The sequence below is a fragment of the Rhea americana genome, unplaced genomic scaffold (genome assembly GCF_003343005.1).
Source record: "Rhea americana isolate MKP2758 unplaced genomic scaffold, rheAme1 scaffold_233, whole genome shotgun sequence".
Classification (NCBI taxonomy): domain Eukaryota; kingdom Metazoa; phylum Chordata; class Aves; order Rheiformes; family Rheidae; genus Rhea; species Rhea americana.
The window spans coordinates 742,686-760,346 of NW_028186350.1; the positions used below are offsets into that span (position 1 = coordinate 742,686).

General features: G+C 39.8%; 1 protein-coding gene across 9 annotated transcripts in view; it reads left to right on the forward strand.

The window, feature by feature from the left end:
• SGMS1 (sphingomyelin synthase 1) overlaps nt 1-17,317 on the forward strand; it is a 94,057-nt gene extending 76,740 nt beyond the window's left edge. For all 9 annotated transcript variants that reach the window (XM_085306153.1, XM_085306152.1, XM_085306149.1 and 6 more), the window contains 5 exons: nt 1,882-2,713; nt 8,468-8,585; nt 12,115-12,268; nt 12,837-13,003; nt 14,782-17,317. In XM_085306153.1, the coding sequence (XP_085162279.1) occupies nt 2,091-2,713; nt 8,468-8,585; nt 12,115-12,268; nt 12,837-13,003; nt 14,782-14,961 (1,242 nt within the window). In that variant the 5' untranslated portion in view covers nt 1,882-2,090 and the 3' untranslated portion in view covers nt 14,962-17,317. The remainder of the gene's footprint in view (nt 1-1,881; nt 2,714-8,467; nt 8,586-12,114; nt 12,269-12,836; nt 13,004-14,781) is intronic.
• Nucleotides 17,318-17,661: the final 344 nt, after the last annotated feature.

Here is a 17,661-nt window from a genome sequence, read left to right on the forward strand (position 1 = left end):
GGTGCTGCATTTCATGGATCCTGATTTTTCAGCCCAAGGACAAATGGAAAAGCATCAGTAAGCTTTCTGAAAGAAAGAATTCCTTGAAACAGATACCAGTTTCCTGAGAATGTGAATTACAGTTACATCACTTGAGAATGAAATCTTGCGGACATCAAAAAGGGGATGAGATTTCCATCTCTTTACTCTTCAGCAGGAGAGCGCAGCCACCAGCCTCAGCAAGCTGTCCTGCCTGCTCAAGGAAGCTCAAGGCTGAGGTAGCCCCTAATGTATAGGTCCAGACAAGAAACTGGATGCAAAGCACTTTTCCCAGTAACTAGTGGTGACGCCAAAGGCTCCCTGGCAAACAGTAAGATCCAGGGTACGTGCCTGAGTTTTATATTGCAGCTGTTATAAGCTCTAGGATTTCGGGTGCCTTGTAATAATGTTGTGCCTACAGTGAATGCGATGGAGATTAGGGTGATGGAGAGTCAAGATACTCTACTTGGGTGAAAGCCTTGCAGAAGTTTGTAATATGGGTTAACATGCATAATTCAATTGATCCCTTTTCCCGTGTTCAGGGCTGTGTAACTAAATACCAATTTGCTAACGCAACTGGAATGATGAAGCGATCTGTGGCTGAAAAGCTTCCTTATTACAGATAATCCCACTGAGAGAGGGAAGAAGGGGAAAAAAAGGGAAAAAGAAAAGGCACACAGCAGAAGAGGAAATACAGGTCTAAAATAGCACTGATGTTCACAGGGGAGAACTTATATCTTCATCCCTATTTACTTTATGTATGTAAATCCRCGTGCGTGCACAGGCTATGCAACAAGTCAGAAGTGATGCTACTTGCTTCCTCTGGCCAGGGAGCAAAGCGAGTTTCAAAAATACCTTCAGTCCTTCGTTCAGAGCTTTGCTTTTATTAATCCTGAGAGTTTGTGGTCGCCTCCTCATGCTAAGGAATTTGCTGCTAATGTCCCGCAGTGCAGTGAGAGGCTCTGCCGAGTAACATYTGTGCATTTCTAAAGTTTTCCTGTAATTTTTGTATTTTTAGGTAACCAGCTTTTGTAAGTTTGCCCTTTTTGTAATTAATCGAATGCAGAGACTTGTTATCTCATTCTTTTTTCTTTTTACCATCACTTTTTTTTTATTATTTTCCTATTTCATTTTATAGCTGACCACAGGCTTTTATTTGAATTACAACAGTGTAACTTGGAAGCTATAAAATTTATCTTGAAATGAGACTAAACATCTGCTAGAGTTCTGCAACCCTAAATGCTTTGGTTTATTGTCAAGATGGCCTGTTTGGACCTCCACGTTGGCTTTTACTTTGCCCAGAAAGTGTAACTTCACTTACATACATCATTTTTGTGTGTTGCTGATCTCTGGAAAAGTGTTCAGGGCGGGCTGCTAGATTCTTTTTTGCTGTGCAACACAAAAGCCAAGCTAGCGCTGTTCAATCATTAGRTGCAATGCGTTCAGCTCATACCCCCAGAGTGCGGCTGCAGGAGCGGGGAAGGTGCTTTGCAACATGAATAGCATTAAACTTTTGCTCTGTAGATCCTTAAATCCATTAGTTTTCTTATTGTAAGGAGTTAGGSCACTGGTTAAGGAGCAGAATAGCATAGCAATGGAGAGCTCAACAGATACAGAGCAGGAAGGATCCTTTCCCACAGCTGTTGAAGTAATGGGTGCTATGCCAAATTGCTGATACTCTTGAATAACATGTAGCAATCTCAGAAAGGACAGTTTTGTATGTGCAAGGCTAGCACTCGAACTGATTAATCTTTTTCAAGCCAGAGCCTGGCTATTCTTTTGCAGTAATTTTGTCCTTAAGCATAGATCCAAACTGTTGGCAAAAGTTGTCTTAACAACTGGCTTTTTTTCTTTCCTCACTAGAAAGAAGAATGCAAGCACGAATATGAAGTGAAACGTTTCCTGTACTTGCTGCAGCGCGCGGATGTTCAAGACAGGGATTCGTCGTTGGCCAAAGAGGTTCCTCTGACAAGATGAAAAAGCCACGGAGGAGCTCTCCGCTGCCCTGGAGTCGCAGTGACTGCTGCCCAATTTAAAATCCATGCCAGACTGTGTCCGGGTTGCCTGACGCAATGAAAGAAGTGGTGTTCTGGTCGCCCGAGGAGGTGACGAATTGGCTAACAGAGAATGCTGTGCCTGAGTATTGTGAGCCGCTGAAGAGCTTCACCGGGCAGGATTTGATCAATCTAACAGAGGAGGATTTTAAGAAGTCGCCTCTGTCGCGAGTGTCTTCCGATAGCGGGCAGCGGCTATTGCACATGATCGAGACTCTGAAAATGACTCACCACATTGAGGCTCACAAAAACGGGCACGTCAATGGGCACATCCGTGTCGGCATGAGTGAGGCCGCGCGCGAAAATGGCTTCAGCAGCAAAACAAAACTGAACGGGATGCCCAATGGGTATAAGAAAGAGATGATAAAGATCCCCATGCCAGAGCCGGAGCGCTCGCAGTATCCCATGGAATGGGGGAAGACTTTCCTGGCTTTTATTTATGCACTTTTTTGTTTCATCTTTACCACAGTGACTATCTCAGTCGTTCATGAACGAGTGCCTCCCAAGGAGGTGCAACCTCCCCTACCAGATGCATTTTTTGATCGCTTTGATCGGGTGCAATGGGCCTTTTCTATTTGTGAAATCAACGGCATGATCCTTGTAGGACTGTGGTTTGTTCAGTGGCTGCTCTTAAAATACAAGTAAGTAAGACTGAGTGCCGGGTTATACTTGCCGTTGTTTTTGGGGGCTCAGGTACTGGTTTAGATGTTCATGTCCAAGTAAAATGGGGCTTCTTGTGATCTTCCTGAAAGAGATACTATGCCATGGGATCTGCAATTTGTGGGAAAGAGGTTCAGTTGAACTACTGCATGAGAAACTAATAACTATGGACTTGTTTGCCTATAGAATTGAGCCCTGCTGGCTACCAAAAGAGTGAGTTTGCAGGGTCTCGGGGCCATCTGGTTACCTGCTTTCACCCAGTCAGGATGGCAAAGTAGAGTTTGCCTGCCAGTGGAAGTCCCCTACCTCATCTTCTACCAAACAGATGTGCATGTGGATACTTAATTTAGTGCATCTGATGTGCTTAAAATCCACACCTTGGGCTGCCTTGCAGTGAGTCGTCTGATATAAAATCTGCTGCTGCCAAGACTCAATGACTGAAGCGTTCAAAGTCAAGTGGCCTTGAGCAGTACGATACAAGTAGCATGTCACCTTTCCTTCCAGACAGCAGACACAAATGTATTCCCAACTTAGAAGCACACTATTAAATGTCAAGAGTTGGTCTGGAAAAGAGGAATTGGAAATAGCTGGATAGTAATTGTCAGTGCTGTGGACAAAAGAGTGGCTGCGGACAGTGCAGTGTGAGAAGCAAAACACTATGAAAACTTGCCCGCATGCTCTGCTTAGCGTCTAAATTTCTCCATCGGTTCTTGCATTTGGTCTACTGCTTTCACGTTCCTCTGTCATCTTCTGTGTGTAGGAATTTGTAATGATTTTGGAATTTTAGACTTTGCTTTTTAAAGGAAAGAAAAACAGAAGTCAATAGATCACTGGCCCTTATAACAGAGAAAAACATTAAAACCTAACCTAAGTGTAAGAATGGTATTCACCAGCTTCCCGAGGTACACTCAGCTTGAAAAGAGAGAATTGCTAAGCTCAGGCAGAATAAACTTGTGCAGCACAGTTGTGGCTTTCTATAGGAATCTGTCAAATAAATAATCCACATGATGCTGTGAACTTTTCATCCCTGAGAGCTAACTCCTGGAGAGTCAGCTTTTGCTCTGTGTGTTCTCAGTAATGCATTTCTGATGAGCACTTTCCATGCAGCAGGGTAAATTTAATCTATGAAAAAGCAAAAAAAAAAAATTATTTTATGAAATATAGAAGTCATTAATACATAAAGGGAGTGCTGGAAAAAATAAATCAGTTCTGAAACAGTGGATTTATCTTTCTTATTGCTTTATACTRGTTGAAGTATTTTATTAGCTGAAATTTTAAAACCATTGTACACTTTTACAGAGGTTGCACTTCTTAAAGGAAAGCTTCTAGAATGGTTAAGTTATTCCATCATTTATTTTTATTGCAGGACTCTAACAAGCTGTGAAATTGATTTTTTTTTCAATTATTTTATATTTTTAATGTACACACATGCGTGGGAGGACAAATTTACTCTGACTTGGCCTCTTGTTTTGTTTAGGGCTATAAGCTTCAATATTAGATTCCTTTATCAGTAGCTGCAGTGCTGAGCACTGTGGTTCCTGTCCCTGTTGCTCCAACTTGCCTATGGTGAGCTACAGGGAGTATTAACTTACTTGGCCTCTCTGAGCATAAAATTTTTATTTATTTATTTATTTATTTATTTTAAGACCAAGAGAGGTATCTAGAGAAGATGACATGGGATCACTTTCAAAAATGAAGCGTCAGGTTAACAAGGCAGTATGAGGGATCCCAACACCCTGTGCTGGAGCTGTGAGCAGAGTCTTCAAATATATTATAGCAACATCCATAAAGTCCTTGGAGATCTCAAAGCAGTGAGAGATGGGCTGACTTGACAACAAAGTATTTGACATCACTGGTGGATGCAGGGATCCCCCAATACACACACACTATGCTTTGCCATGTTCCTTCTTACTTGCTTCAGGAGGAGATCTCTCTTTCTGCTGTAAGTGGAAGATGTTAGAGAGGCTCATCCATGGCTTTCAGTTCCTAGTATCAGCCATGGAGTAGCCATTCTCTTGCAACCTTTCTTTCTTCTTGCTCATCAATGAACAGGGCTATCATCTACAATTAGAAAGATCCCCAACCATTTCTTGCTTTTTCTCAGTAGACCTCCCAGTCCAAGTAGAGATGTTTCCAGCAGGAGTAGAAAACATTGGCAATGGAGGCCCCAAGAAACCCAGAAACTTGGTGTATAGTGGCACCCAAGGTTTGTGGTTTGGAAAGTAACTTTTAAAGCCTTTCTAAACTGGATTGGTGCAATTCTGATCATAAATATGTCTGCAGGAGAAAAGTTTTAGAAGCTGCTACTGCTCGTGTGTGACAGCATGAGTCAGATCCTTCTTGCTGTTTTTAATACAGGTTCAACAATGGGGAGAAACAAATAGACATTAGGTATTCTTCACCCTTAAGACACACCTGGAAAAGGACCATCAAAAGGTTTGAGCCTTACCTCTGTCAAAGTCTGATAGACCTGTAAGAAACCGAAAGGGAGGAAAGGGAGAGGTGTTCCTGTTCTAATGAACTCAGTGCTGTGCCTTACTTACGGCTTTGGATGGTGAATGCCTAAGTGCTAGGAAAGAGTGGAATCGCTTCTGTGGCATAGGTGTTATCACCTCCCTTTGAAACTAATGCAAGAATAGCAAGAGGAAATGACGCCAGCTGGACCTCCCTCACTTTTCTAATCTCTGATGGTTTGAGGATAGTCCATTTGAGATGTGAAGATAAGAAGTGAAGCCAGGTGATTGCTGGCCAGGATGAAACCATCTCAGCCTAGTCTGATGACAGAGATACTATTCGCAGATGTCTCCAAAGGAAAGGATCAGGATCACTGATAAATCAGAAGCATTGCATCTGAGCTGAAYTGTAACCGGTGGCTGGGCTGAACCTTCAGTGAAAGCAGACTGCTTCCTGATTTCAGACTTTTTGAAATCCTTTTTCTTTGCCCAGCAGTGAAACGTATACTACTTGTCATACCAGATAGGTTATTTAGCAATAACCTGATTTCATCCAGGCTTAGCCTGCTATTCTCAGAAGCGGTGAAGGATGATAGAGGTGTGCGTCGTTCACATTACTGTTAACTCAGGACTTTGTTGTCTCACCAGTTAGTCCAGGGATTGCACAGTGATGTTGAATAGGACCTGTGTGTTTTTTGTGACATTTCAAAGTTGTGGTCTAAATAGAAGAGGGTGTTGAGTGTGACCTGTCCGCAAAAAGACTTGACAAAGCACAGTACAACGTTTTTTGTGTTTCCTGTGGAGTTGAGCCTAAAAGAGTTTTGTTCTGTGCTGAATGCTTCAGGAGGATCCAGAAGCATAAGAATGCCTTTCTTTTGATTTATTGTTGGTCCATTAGTTCTACCAGAGCAGTTTCACTCTTGTCCTCTGCAGTCTAGACTGTAGAGAGTTTAAGGTTATCTTCAGTAAGAGAATAGGGTTTCTGGCTGGCTCTGTCTTACCTGCTCTGTAAGCTTCCTCAAGAACGAAAGCGTCAGTGTTCAGTAGTTGGCTGGATTGGACAGAAGGAGAAAGGTGCCCACTCTCTCTGGCACTTCTGTTTTCAGTGTGAAGCACTGCCCATGGCATTTACAGTGGGTTGAGTTGATTGGTTTAGAAAGCAGAAGCAGGCTGGATGTGCAGGTCTTGATTGGAGCCTCCTTTGAGCTGGCCGAGCCTTTTTCATGAGGGAACATAGGGAACTGGAGGAATTTAGGCAAGCTGCCGATCCGCGAGTACTGCCGATGTGCAGGGAAGTTTTCTGGGAAGCATTCCCAGATGCTTTTGGAGAAGTACGGTGGTGGTTCTTGGCTGCACTTTGATTCAGCCTGCATGCTCACAGGATAGAAAAAAACCCACTGAACTCGTTAGGTGAGAACTAGATAGTTGTTGATAGATTGTCCTGGCCAGTAATAAGTTTAGAGGATGTAACTGTTAGCTTAGATTGCGTGGTGAATGTTGAATAGGCCTTCATAATTGCAAGATAAGAAAAATGCTATTTTGAACAGAAAATATGTGGCTTTTTACATCTTAATATATTACAGTACACACAGCACTTTGACACAGACTTTTCTAAGCTAAGTGCACCAAGTACAACCAAATAGCTTTGTGGGTAATGTTAATAAAAAGCTTCTGCAATGTTCAGCGCTAGGTAAAAACACTACTGCTTCTTAGCTGTGGTGCTTCTCGGTCCTTAATTCCCCCCCCCCCTCCCCCCCCGTTGTCTTTACAGCAGGTTATAAAGAGAAGCAACTTAGTATATGGTTATAAAAGCCAGGCATAGATGTGAAATCTTTAATGGATCACCCTTCCAACCAAAAAATAACCGCATATAGAAAAAGAGATGAAAACCTCTTCCTCAATGGCATAGTGCCTTCAACTTTCCATTTCAGTTCATGGAGCTACAGTAACAAAATACGATTTTTAATTTCCAATTATGGCACTGTTTGCCCTGGGAAGGAACTAAAAAAAAAAAAAAAAAACCTAAAACACTGTGTTTCAATAGCCATGGGCACTCTGAAGTGTAATAAAATACACATACTCTGCATGCTTCACTGTCATATTTGAAACTTTTCTGATAAATTAAGACTCCCAAAGTTTTTATTGATCCAGCACTGCAAAGTCATACTCCCATGAGAATGGGAGCACTGCAGTTTAATGTCCCTATCAAAAGCTATTAAAAAAGATGGCCAATTCTGAGCTTCAAAAGAGCTCAGCTTGGTAGAGGCCAATGGAAATACTTTTTCTAGAAAGGAAAGTTTCAAAATAGCAACAAACAAATGCCAGGAGTTATACCCTTTGATGACAGGGTAATCCTTTTATGTCCAAATAGTCATATTTGTAAATAATGATGACTTTATATATATATATATATACATACATACGTGTGTATATATATATATAAAGGATTTGTGACCACCAAGCTGAAATTGTAGCTTGTGCAGTTGCTGTTTTTGCAAAACTGCTTTGCAGCACAGCAAACTTGTATCTGGCCTCTCATTGCTGTATTTCAGCAATAATTGGCAGCCCTGAATGAATAAATCTGCTTGAAACTATGGCTGTCTGCCTTTGCAGTGTCTTGCCATGAAAACACCATTTTTTTGCATCTAAGGTAGCTCTGAATGGGTATTTCTGAAGTTTCGGTTCTTATGTGAATTGTTTGCTTTTTTTTTTTTTTAAAAAAAAAGCTATTCAAGAAAGATATGTTAATTGGAAAGAGAAGTCACTATTTATTTCTGCTGAAGTTTTCTGTAGAAGTAGTATTTGTTCTCATGCTTTCAGGTCATGTAGAGTTATTTCTTCCAAAACAGCCCTTCGTAGTTTATAAATGTGTGTTTTGTCTTGTACTACTGAAAATATTGTAGCTTTTATTTCCTTCCTTTAATACAAAATTAGTTACTGACCAAGCTAACTGAGAGGTGTGGGCCGTGAAATCCTTCCTAGTGTCTTCAGTGCTAGAGTTATACAGATTCTCATGATACAGTCATTAAGTTTCCTGTAATCAACTTTATGGGTAATCTTAGTCGAGGTCTTTGTGTGCTTCTGACCTGTAAAGCGTGGGAAAGTGTCAAGTAATTCAGTGTTCTTAGGTGTAAACTGATACACATGAATACATCCTGGAGTCCTGAGTTTCAAAAGCACCAATAAGGGAAAAGTTACAAGCTTGTGTGTTTTATTTACCTTTGCCTATTTTTATTTGCATTGAATGATCTCATTTTTTTTCTCCCCTTTTTTTTCTTCTAGGTCTATTATTAGCAGAAGATTTTTCTGTATAGTTGGCACACTGTACCTATATCGGTGTATTACAATGTATGTAACTACACTCCCAGTACCTGGCATGCATTTCAAGTGCTCTCCAAAGGTAAACTCCTTGCTTCCATTCCATACTGTTCTTCTGCTGTCTCACCATTGCCAAAAGCTTCACTTTCACAATAATTGTTACTGTTTTGAAAATATCAATTTGGCATGATGGGGGGGGGCTTCCTTCTGCTTTGCCTCTTGGTTGAGATGTTGATTACTTTTAGGCACTGCAGGCATTCCTAATCATTTTGAAGGCTTGATCTGTGCAGTTTCGGTAGGGATTTTGCCTAGTTTGTGTGAGCAGCTTTTTTCCACCTCTAGCAAACCAGCTAAAGCATTGCAGTTTACAGAGGTTGCTATACAGGACTCATTTATTTCTGAACAATTCAGTGTATTATGTCAGACTACAATTTGTATTTGAAAATGGTCCAGAGAGATTTTCCTTTCAGACCAGTTCAGCATGAAGYTTTTTTGTCCTCTTTGTTGCCATTTGTCCCTTGGAAGTTGCAGCTTGAGATCTTCATTCGATCTCTGGACCTGACTTCATCTCTKATGAGAAATGCCATCGCGACTCCTCTGTGTCCTGTAGTTTGGACCAGGGAACATGCGTTGTGCTCACAGGGTGTGCTTGCATATAAATATTTTTGCAATCATGTTAGAGAGGGCAAGAACTTGCCACCTCCTCACCTACCAAGCAGTGATGCCCTTCTGTCGCTCCCATAAAATAGACTTGCAAAAGCTATCGYTGACATAAGCTCACTAAGGCAGAGATGCTTTAGGCAGGACCCTTTTAGTTGCTGTTGAATGGTAATTCATGTGGTCAGGGTGGGGATGGGACAAGGACAATCTTCTTGCACCTATCTAATGTAACACAAGCATTTGTGTAAGCTCTTTGCTGTAACATGCTGTTCATGGTAGGGAAATGCAATTTGATCCTGAGTGAACGTATGTGATATGACACAGTGTGCCTATATTTGATGCTAGTGCTCTTTCTCCGCTGCACTTCATCTCCTGGCCCCTCCTGGGATTATCTGCGCTAACTTGATTTAAGCAGGAGAAAGAAAACAAGTCATTTCTGTGAAACCATCTATTGCACATGCAGCCCGCAGACTTTGTGTGCACAGTCGGAGGTTAGATGACGGGTAGCGAAATCATAAATCACACTCCTGATCTGACTTGATATATGTCCTGGCACTGTTTTGATGAGTAGTGCTGGAACATATAAATCTACAGTGCAAACAGAGATGCAGTGCTTCAGTTCCGGGGGGAAATGAAGCCAACAAATGCTTGACAAATCAGAGTGTTTGCCAAGCCACATGTGGCTACTTAAGAGACTTAAGTCTTTTGTAAAGAGAAGTGAGTGGGGGAGAAATCAACATTGTGTTTGATCAGTCAGCCATTATGAAATAAAAAAAATAGGTCTTTATGAACCTAAATGAGTAAATCTGCCATTTTTAGAAATTTACAGAGTTGGCATGTTGACCGCGTTACTCAAAGTAAAGACAAGCCTACGTTGCGCTCTTCTATTTCTATGATAAGTTTCTGCTACTAATAATAGCAAGGTTTTCTTGAAAGACATAAATATATTGGTGGGAAAAAATAGCTTCTTATCACCTTATTGAACTATACATAATTGTAAAGAGCGAGCATTTGGGAGCATTTTAATATTTGGTAAGGAACTGTTAGCAAGAAATATTTAATTACTACAAAGGATGCCGTGTAGATATGTCCAAAAAGCATTATTTGCATTTCTTAAAATAAGAATAAGCTTTAAAGTAGAGGAATAACATGCCTATAATAATTGACCAGGTAAGCTTTGTTTTCTTCTGACTATTAAGTGGTTCCAGGGGATTGTAAAATTTCTTAAAATGAGCTGRGACGGCAGCAGGAATGGAACTGAGGGCGTTGATCCGTTAGTTCTTCTTTGAACTCAGTGTCTGGCTTCCCTTTGGGTCCAGGAGGTGCTTGATWCGTCCCAGTAGTGCTTGTCCCACAGCGCTCCCCCCCTCTTTTTTTTTGGTGGGTCCTTCTAATGCGTGGGCTCATGTCAGAGCTGGGAGCAGCGAAACGAAGGTCTGTGAGCGTCAGGGAGGACGTGTGGGAGAGTCCTCCCAAGAAGGACTCCAATTTGGCTTTCCAAAGGCGAATTGGGATGTATTAAATATCCTCTGAGCCAACATCATGAGCTGGAGGTGGTCTGGATCAACCCCCATCAGGTGTTCAGGAAGGCCCTATTACTCATGGGGCCTATTTGAATTAAAGCTAGGCTGTGCATGCATGTGTTTGGCGCCGCGCTCTAAGAAATCCCATTTGTGTTTCTTTCCAAATGCAATGTGGAAAGAATTTCTATTTATTTATTTATTTATTTTGAAGGCTTTCCAAGGCAGTGGAGGGAATCTTAGATTTTTGGGTAAGACATTCTCTCTTGTGCATTAAATCTGGATTTAGGCAGCTGAATATGTGTATTGGGCAGTTCATCTGCTTTTTCTGTTGGACTATCATCTGTAGGGCCTGCACTGTTATGAACAAGCTGAATTAATTAAACTTAATTTATTTAGAGTGTGTTGYTTCTCTAACAGAAGGAAAAAACAGATGTTCAGAGAACATGAAAAAAATCTAATTATAACTGGAAATATTTTTAATTACTATTTTTGTGGAGCTGTTTGGAGTTTTTTTGACTATATTCTAGAATTGGTAGAAAAGCGTATTTTCAAAGCATTATTTTTCTGACCCTCACTGTKTATCCATGGCTTACAAAAACATCCCGCAAAGCAAAGATATAATGAATAATTAAAAAAAAAATATGAATCCATTACTTCTGCTTGAAGCTTCCTACTAAAACCATCCTGCTGCACAGCTGCAAACATTAGCAAATGCTGCCAGCAAAACCTCTACGAAGAATTATACCTTTAAATGGCAGCAGCAATCAGTATTTCAAAATAACCAGAGAAAACAGTTTTTGCTCACCTACTTTTTCTTCCATAACTGTGGCACTCTGCATGTAGCTGTTGATGGTATTTTAGTCCCTTTGGAACTACTTTTTTGATTTGGTATCACACTGGAAAGATACCATGTTTATTACTGCACCTGGAAGTGACTGAGTTTACACATATGTACGTATGTACCGACATGCATGTATATTTGTTTAAATAAAATTACCTTTTCTCTCTATTTTGTGATCGTAGAAAAAAGTTAAAAGTCCCTCAGTGTATTGTATTCTTAGGAAATTATTAAAAATTTCCTTGATTCCCTGCCTTGGGAATGCTTCAAACAAAATGATAGTTGAGGCAGATGGATGTAGGTGAATATAGTCTCCTGCTGTATTCATATGAAGACTACCGCTATAATGCACGCAAAGGATCCAGAAATAACTCATGCCTCATTTCCTRTCTTTTTTTTCCTCTAGAAACATGTTGCTAGCTTTGGGGAAAGGATAGGATTTTACTGATTTAACTTCTCATGTAACAACACAAAAGAGAATAAACCRTCTCTCCGGCGATGATGAAAGAGCTACTTGCTCATGCTGTCCTTTAAACTCTGAATGGTTGGCTTTAACTTGTTACCATGATTTTGCTTTACTCTTCCACTAGCTTTTTGGAGACTGGGAATCTCATCTGCGAAGGATAATGAAGTTGATTGCTGGCGGTGGATTGTCCATCACAGGATCCCACAACATGTGTGGTGACTATCTGTACAGCGGTCACACTGTCATATTAACGCTTACATACTTATTTATCAAAGAGTGTAAGTACATTGCTGTTCTTGCTGAATGTCCTGTTGTATAAATTCTCTTCTTGTTAAAGAATTACTGTTATGCTGATTTTCAATTATTAGGAATTCAATGGTATGACTTAAAGAGAAGTTTGGAGTAAAACACTTTACTATGTCGATATTTGAATTCTTGATTTTATTTCAAAAATATTTTGTTTTAAGTATATTTCAAACCTTTTTTCTACTCTACCCGAAGGACATTATTTTAACTAAGTGTCTCCTGGTCTGGCAAGATATGGATGCCCTGCTAAATGCAGTGCTGCTGATTTTACAAAGATAGACCTTTAGCACATGCGTTTATGTTGCATGAAAGAAGAATTGGTTGCTGTGTATGTGAATCAATACTAAAGTACAAAAACAGTTACTTTTGCAGACCAAGATCTGTTAGATCTTTGTCTGTTGGACTTCTAAATTGCACCCTAAGAGAGCAACATTATTTTGTCACTGGATTGATGTCTGCATCCTCTACTAATTATAGCAATTGTCTTGAGCGTTCATAACATTATGCTTTGAAGTCATCACTGCTTGTGCTTCTTTGCAGATTCTCCACGGCGACTCTGGTGGTATCACTGGCTTTGCTGGACACTCAGCATGGTTGGGATGTTTTGCATCCTCCTTGCTCATGACCACTACACTGTGGACGTGGTGGTGGCGTACTACATCACTACACGACTTTTCTGGTGGTATCACACAATGGCCAACCAGCAAGTGAGTTTCTCGCAGTCTTTGGATCTGTTTGGTTCTGCGCCTCTTACTGTGGTATGGCAGTGGGGGAATAAGCATACCTTGCCCTGAGCCTTTCCGCAGGACTAACAGTGGACTCAGCAGTGTCCTGTGACGTGTCCCTCTCTTCCCCCATCACATTGTGTTTACAGGAAGAACAAGAGACATCCATTGAGCTCCTCTTGCGTTTTGACTGCAAAAAATACCCAAAGGCTTACTGACAGGCGGGCCTCTCTCCTTTGGCTGCAGAACTTGAATTTTTAAGTCCCACTTCTGTGGTATTAGAGCCAGACATTTAGGTGTGGGCTTTTTTTGTTTTGTTTTCTTAACTGAGTTTTCCTTGTATTATGTGGCTCGTACTCTTTAGTTAGGTGACAACAGTATTGAAGAACGGTATGAGGCCAGGTTGTTCTCACTAGAAATGATCCGTTTGCTCAAAGTGTTTCAAAATGACAATAAGTTCCCCTAACAGAGATAAATATTTTCATTTTGGAGGACAGCAGAGTAGAAAAAGCTGCTTTTGTTCTAAGGCCTGTGTCTAGCAAGACATGAAAAATTGGGTGATGCAGGGAATACTGAGAAAAGAAGCTGCACAGCTTCACAGGAGGAAACATAGCATAAGACGGGAGGTGGCAAAGTGTGATTATTAACAGTGTTGAAATACTTGCCCAGAGAGTAGGGGTAAATGATTCAAAGCTCTGATGAGGAAGTCGAAATGAGGTCTCTTGTAGTTCTTTGTTCTTACTTTCCTACCATTGAACTAGATCAATAAAAGATGAGTTTACATTGCTAAAAAAAAATGCACAATTCCATTATGTGTGAAGAAGACCTAGTTGAGGTAAAAGAAACTTAAGACAGGATAATTTCTCAGTCTGTAACAACAGATCAGAGTCCAAAATATTTTCTATGCAAAATAGAGAAGGCTATTTTACTTATCAGTTGCATGTAACTCCAGTTAATTATGTTTGATAAAGGTCTAGTTTGATAATAAGAAGTTTGCAGTTTATATCTTCATGGGGCAGATTTTTTAGTTCATATCGATGTCTTCTAGTTAAAATGTCTTGTATTATTGCAAGGATTTTGATGCTACTTGAAGCGGTACACTGCAGTGAAGACCCTGCATCACCTGGGTGCTGTTGTATATATCTGCCACCAAATACCTAACTGAGATTTCAGTTCAATATTAATCACCATTTGGGAATTACTGTGTTCGATAGCAAACCGTGCCCAAACTTTGTAACTCTCCTAACTGAATTTGCTCCTGTGCTCTGTCGAAATGACAGTACTGAGTGCCTGTGTTTTGAAGTTGGAAGTTACTAAGTCAGACTTACCTTAAATGCTAATGAGGGCTTGCTTCAGAAAAACTTTTTGCCTTGTTGTGTGGAAAGGCATCCATTGTGCTGTGTGATGCGACTCAGATTAAATGGCTCAGCATTGCCTCCCTAAACCGGTAGGGCATTGGGAAACCTTGAAAATAACGATTCCTGGATCCTTCCCTGATGTSCGTTTGTATGCAACACTGTTGTTCTTCCTTGTCCTGCTGCACAGGCAGAGGGAGAAAGGTATGGCTGTGGCTTGTGTGTGACCTTAAAATTCAAAGGCAAAGTCCCCCGGGTTTAAACTAGATTTATTTTACATATGAATTTCAAGACGTGGGAATAAAGCTCAGTATGCAGACATTTTCTAGTGGGCCAATGCAGTGAAGTCATATGAGTAAGTAACGTGCTCTTTTGCAATTATTTTCTCCAATTATCCCCATGCAGGTGCTAAAAGAAGCTTCCCAAACTAACCTCCTTGCAAGGGTCTGGTGGTACAAGCCCTTCCAGTACTTTGAAAAGAACGTTCAAGGAATTGTACCTCGCTCCTACCACTGGCACTTCCCCTGGCCGGTGCTCCACCGGGGTAGGCAAGCTAAATACAGCAGATTGGTGAATGACACATAACAGCGTGTTAAAATGACAAAATGTGGAGGGAAAGGACCTGTCCCAAGTGCTAAGAACTCCATACGAGAAGATGCCATAAAAAATGAACTGCTCCCTAACCCTTTCTTTTAACAGTTACCTTGACTTAACCTATTCAGTTACCTGGTAAGCACTGTGATTTTTTTTCTCTCCAAAGGATCTACGTTGGACAACAATAAAGAAAATTTAACTTATCATGCACTGTTATACATTTCTTGTTAATAGATTTGGGATTTGCATTACCCATCAACATGTTCCTTTGTATATGATGTGACAGCATAGATGAAAGCTTTTATATCATAAGTTCTGGTCTTTCCAGTCACGTCTGGGAATAAAGCATATTATTTTCTTGGGAAAACATACTTTTCATATCTCTTGCCCCAAAGATTGGGCTGTAAGCCATTTTCTAGCATATGACTATATGAAGGTTTCTAAATACCTGCCTTGGGTAAAATTGAGAAATCTTTCTACCTGTTGCACCGAGATACAAATAAGATGATAGACACAAGAAGGTTTGGTAATCTCGATTTTGTAGAATCTGCAGTGACTGTGTCAAAGTGCAAAAAGAAAAAAAAAAAGAAAAAAGAAAAAGAAAAAAAAAAGATGTAAAGTGATTTTCTAAGTATTTCCTAACTTTATTTTTCAAAATGTGTATGAAAATTAAATTTAAAAAGATTTTTACATGTCAGAGAATAGAGAGTTAAAATTTAAAAAAAAATGCTTCTTGGGAGAGAGAGAGAGAGATTTGTCTATGTTTCTAGTGCCTTTCTTGTCTTGATTGTATGGTCAGTAGGCAGTCTTAAATGTTTTTATTTAAAATAAAGTATTCCATGAAAGCAGAATTATATATACTGTATAATTACTAATTTTTGCATTTATAGCTAAATTAAACTGGAAATTTGCTTATAATGTTGAAATCGCCATGTGTAGGGAAAAACCAAATAAAAAGGGTCAGATCTTGTTCACACATTGTGGGCAGGTCATACTAAAATATATCACTTTATTGTCTACTTGGTAGCTGTATTTTAAAAAGAAAAACAGCCATGAATTCCTGTTTTTTAAGAATTTTACAAATGATCACTGAGTGAACTACAAATGGTTTCTCCATCCCCTATTGAAATGTTGTTGAAAAACAACAAAGATTATCTATTTCTTTAAAATATTTGTGCAGAAACTGCATGTAATTATCAGTTTCACTCCTACCATACATACTGTATGTCTGGGGAAGTATTCTATCCTACGTGCAGAACATGCCAATGTGCAGAACAAAATAGTTTTTTTAAGAATGAAGAAGAGAAAATATATATATAAATATATATATATCCATTCTGTATTTTACGTGAAGCAGAGTTATCTTCTGTAGGGTTTTTGTGTATTCACAAAGTGATATTTGTATTGTAAAACAAAAATGGTGAAGGAAAATAAAAAGGCTTTTAAAAAATGTAGTTTCCTTTATCTTTTTAATATTAATTTTAAATTTAAAGCTAGGTTTATCCTTCCAAACCTTGCTTTCAATTTTATGTGTTATTGCACTGTAGGCCATCAAAATTGGACTGTATGGAAACTGCATTGATTTTGAATTGCTGTTCACGATTTGGCAAATCAGTGCCTTATTTGAAATAAATGCTATGCAATAGATTCTGATCTTTTAGAGGTCTGAGGGCAGATTTGAGAAGCCTTCCTTGGAACCATTGCCAGGGCTTGAAAAATCTACTCCAAAACTGCTGGGAAGGGAGCGCATTGCAAGCTAGATGTCCATAACCCCACTATCTATCGGTCTTATGATTTAAACTACAAAACCTCTCAAATTTCTGTGAGTACTTTTACAGTGAAAGATGTGGGGTTTGGGTTTTTTTTGTTTTGTTTTGTTTTTTTGTTTTTCTGATGAGCTAAGTTTATGTCTACTTCTCTACCATGTTCCCCAGCCTTGGCTTAGGACCTCCTTGAAGAATTGATCCAGTGTTACTTCTGCTTTGCCTTGCTGTTGCTGAGGATGCTAAATAAGATTTATCTGCTTCTTATTAGTTCCATTTTCTCCGTGGGAGGGTTGGATTTTCTTTGCTTCCCATATTTTTTGGCAAAAATCAACAGCATTTGCAAATTTTAGGGCTTAGCTCTACATGTTTTACCTTAAGTTCCTGTTGGCATTATATCTTTGTGACTCTATGGAAAAAAATAATTAAAAAAAAATCTCAATGATTTTTTGAGAGAATTCATTCACACTCCCAGACGTAAATGAGTGAGTAGATTTTTCAAGACCTGGATCACGCACATCAGAAACCATTGACATAAGTAAATGTATGAATATATGCACATGACATTAAATGGAATCTGCTGACTTCTGCATTGTAGTGTCTGACTTACTGCATGAATTTTGCTAAACATGGTTTCATTTTTCACAGTGAAGCTGTGCTTTATTAACACATGCTGTCTTGAGAAATGCTCTCTGGGCAAGCAGGAACATGAAGCTTGCTAATGTGGCATTGCTCTGGCTGCAGCATAGTCTGAAGCAGGGGACCAAGGGAATAGATACTGGACAAAATTGTTTTGCATCAGTGTTAACTACAGACTGTGTTACTTCTGCTGCCTTTTTCTCCTTGTTCCATGTAAGTATCTCCACAGCGGCACCATTTTTTTGAGATGAGTGATAGCTTGTGATGAAGCTATCTGCACACTGCAGGG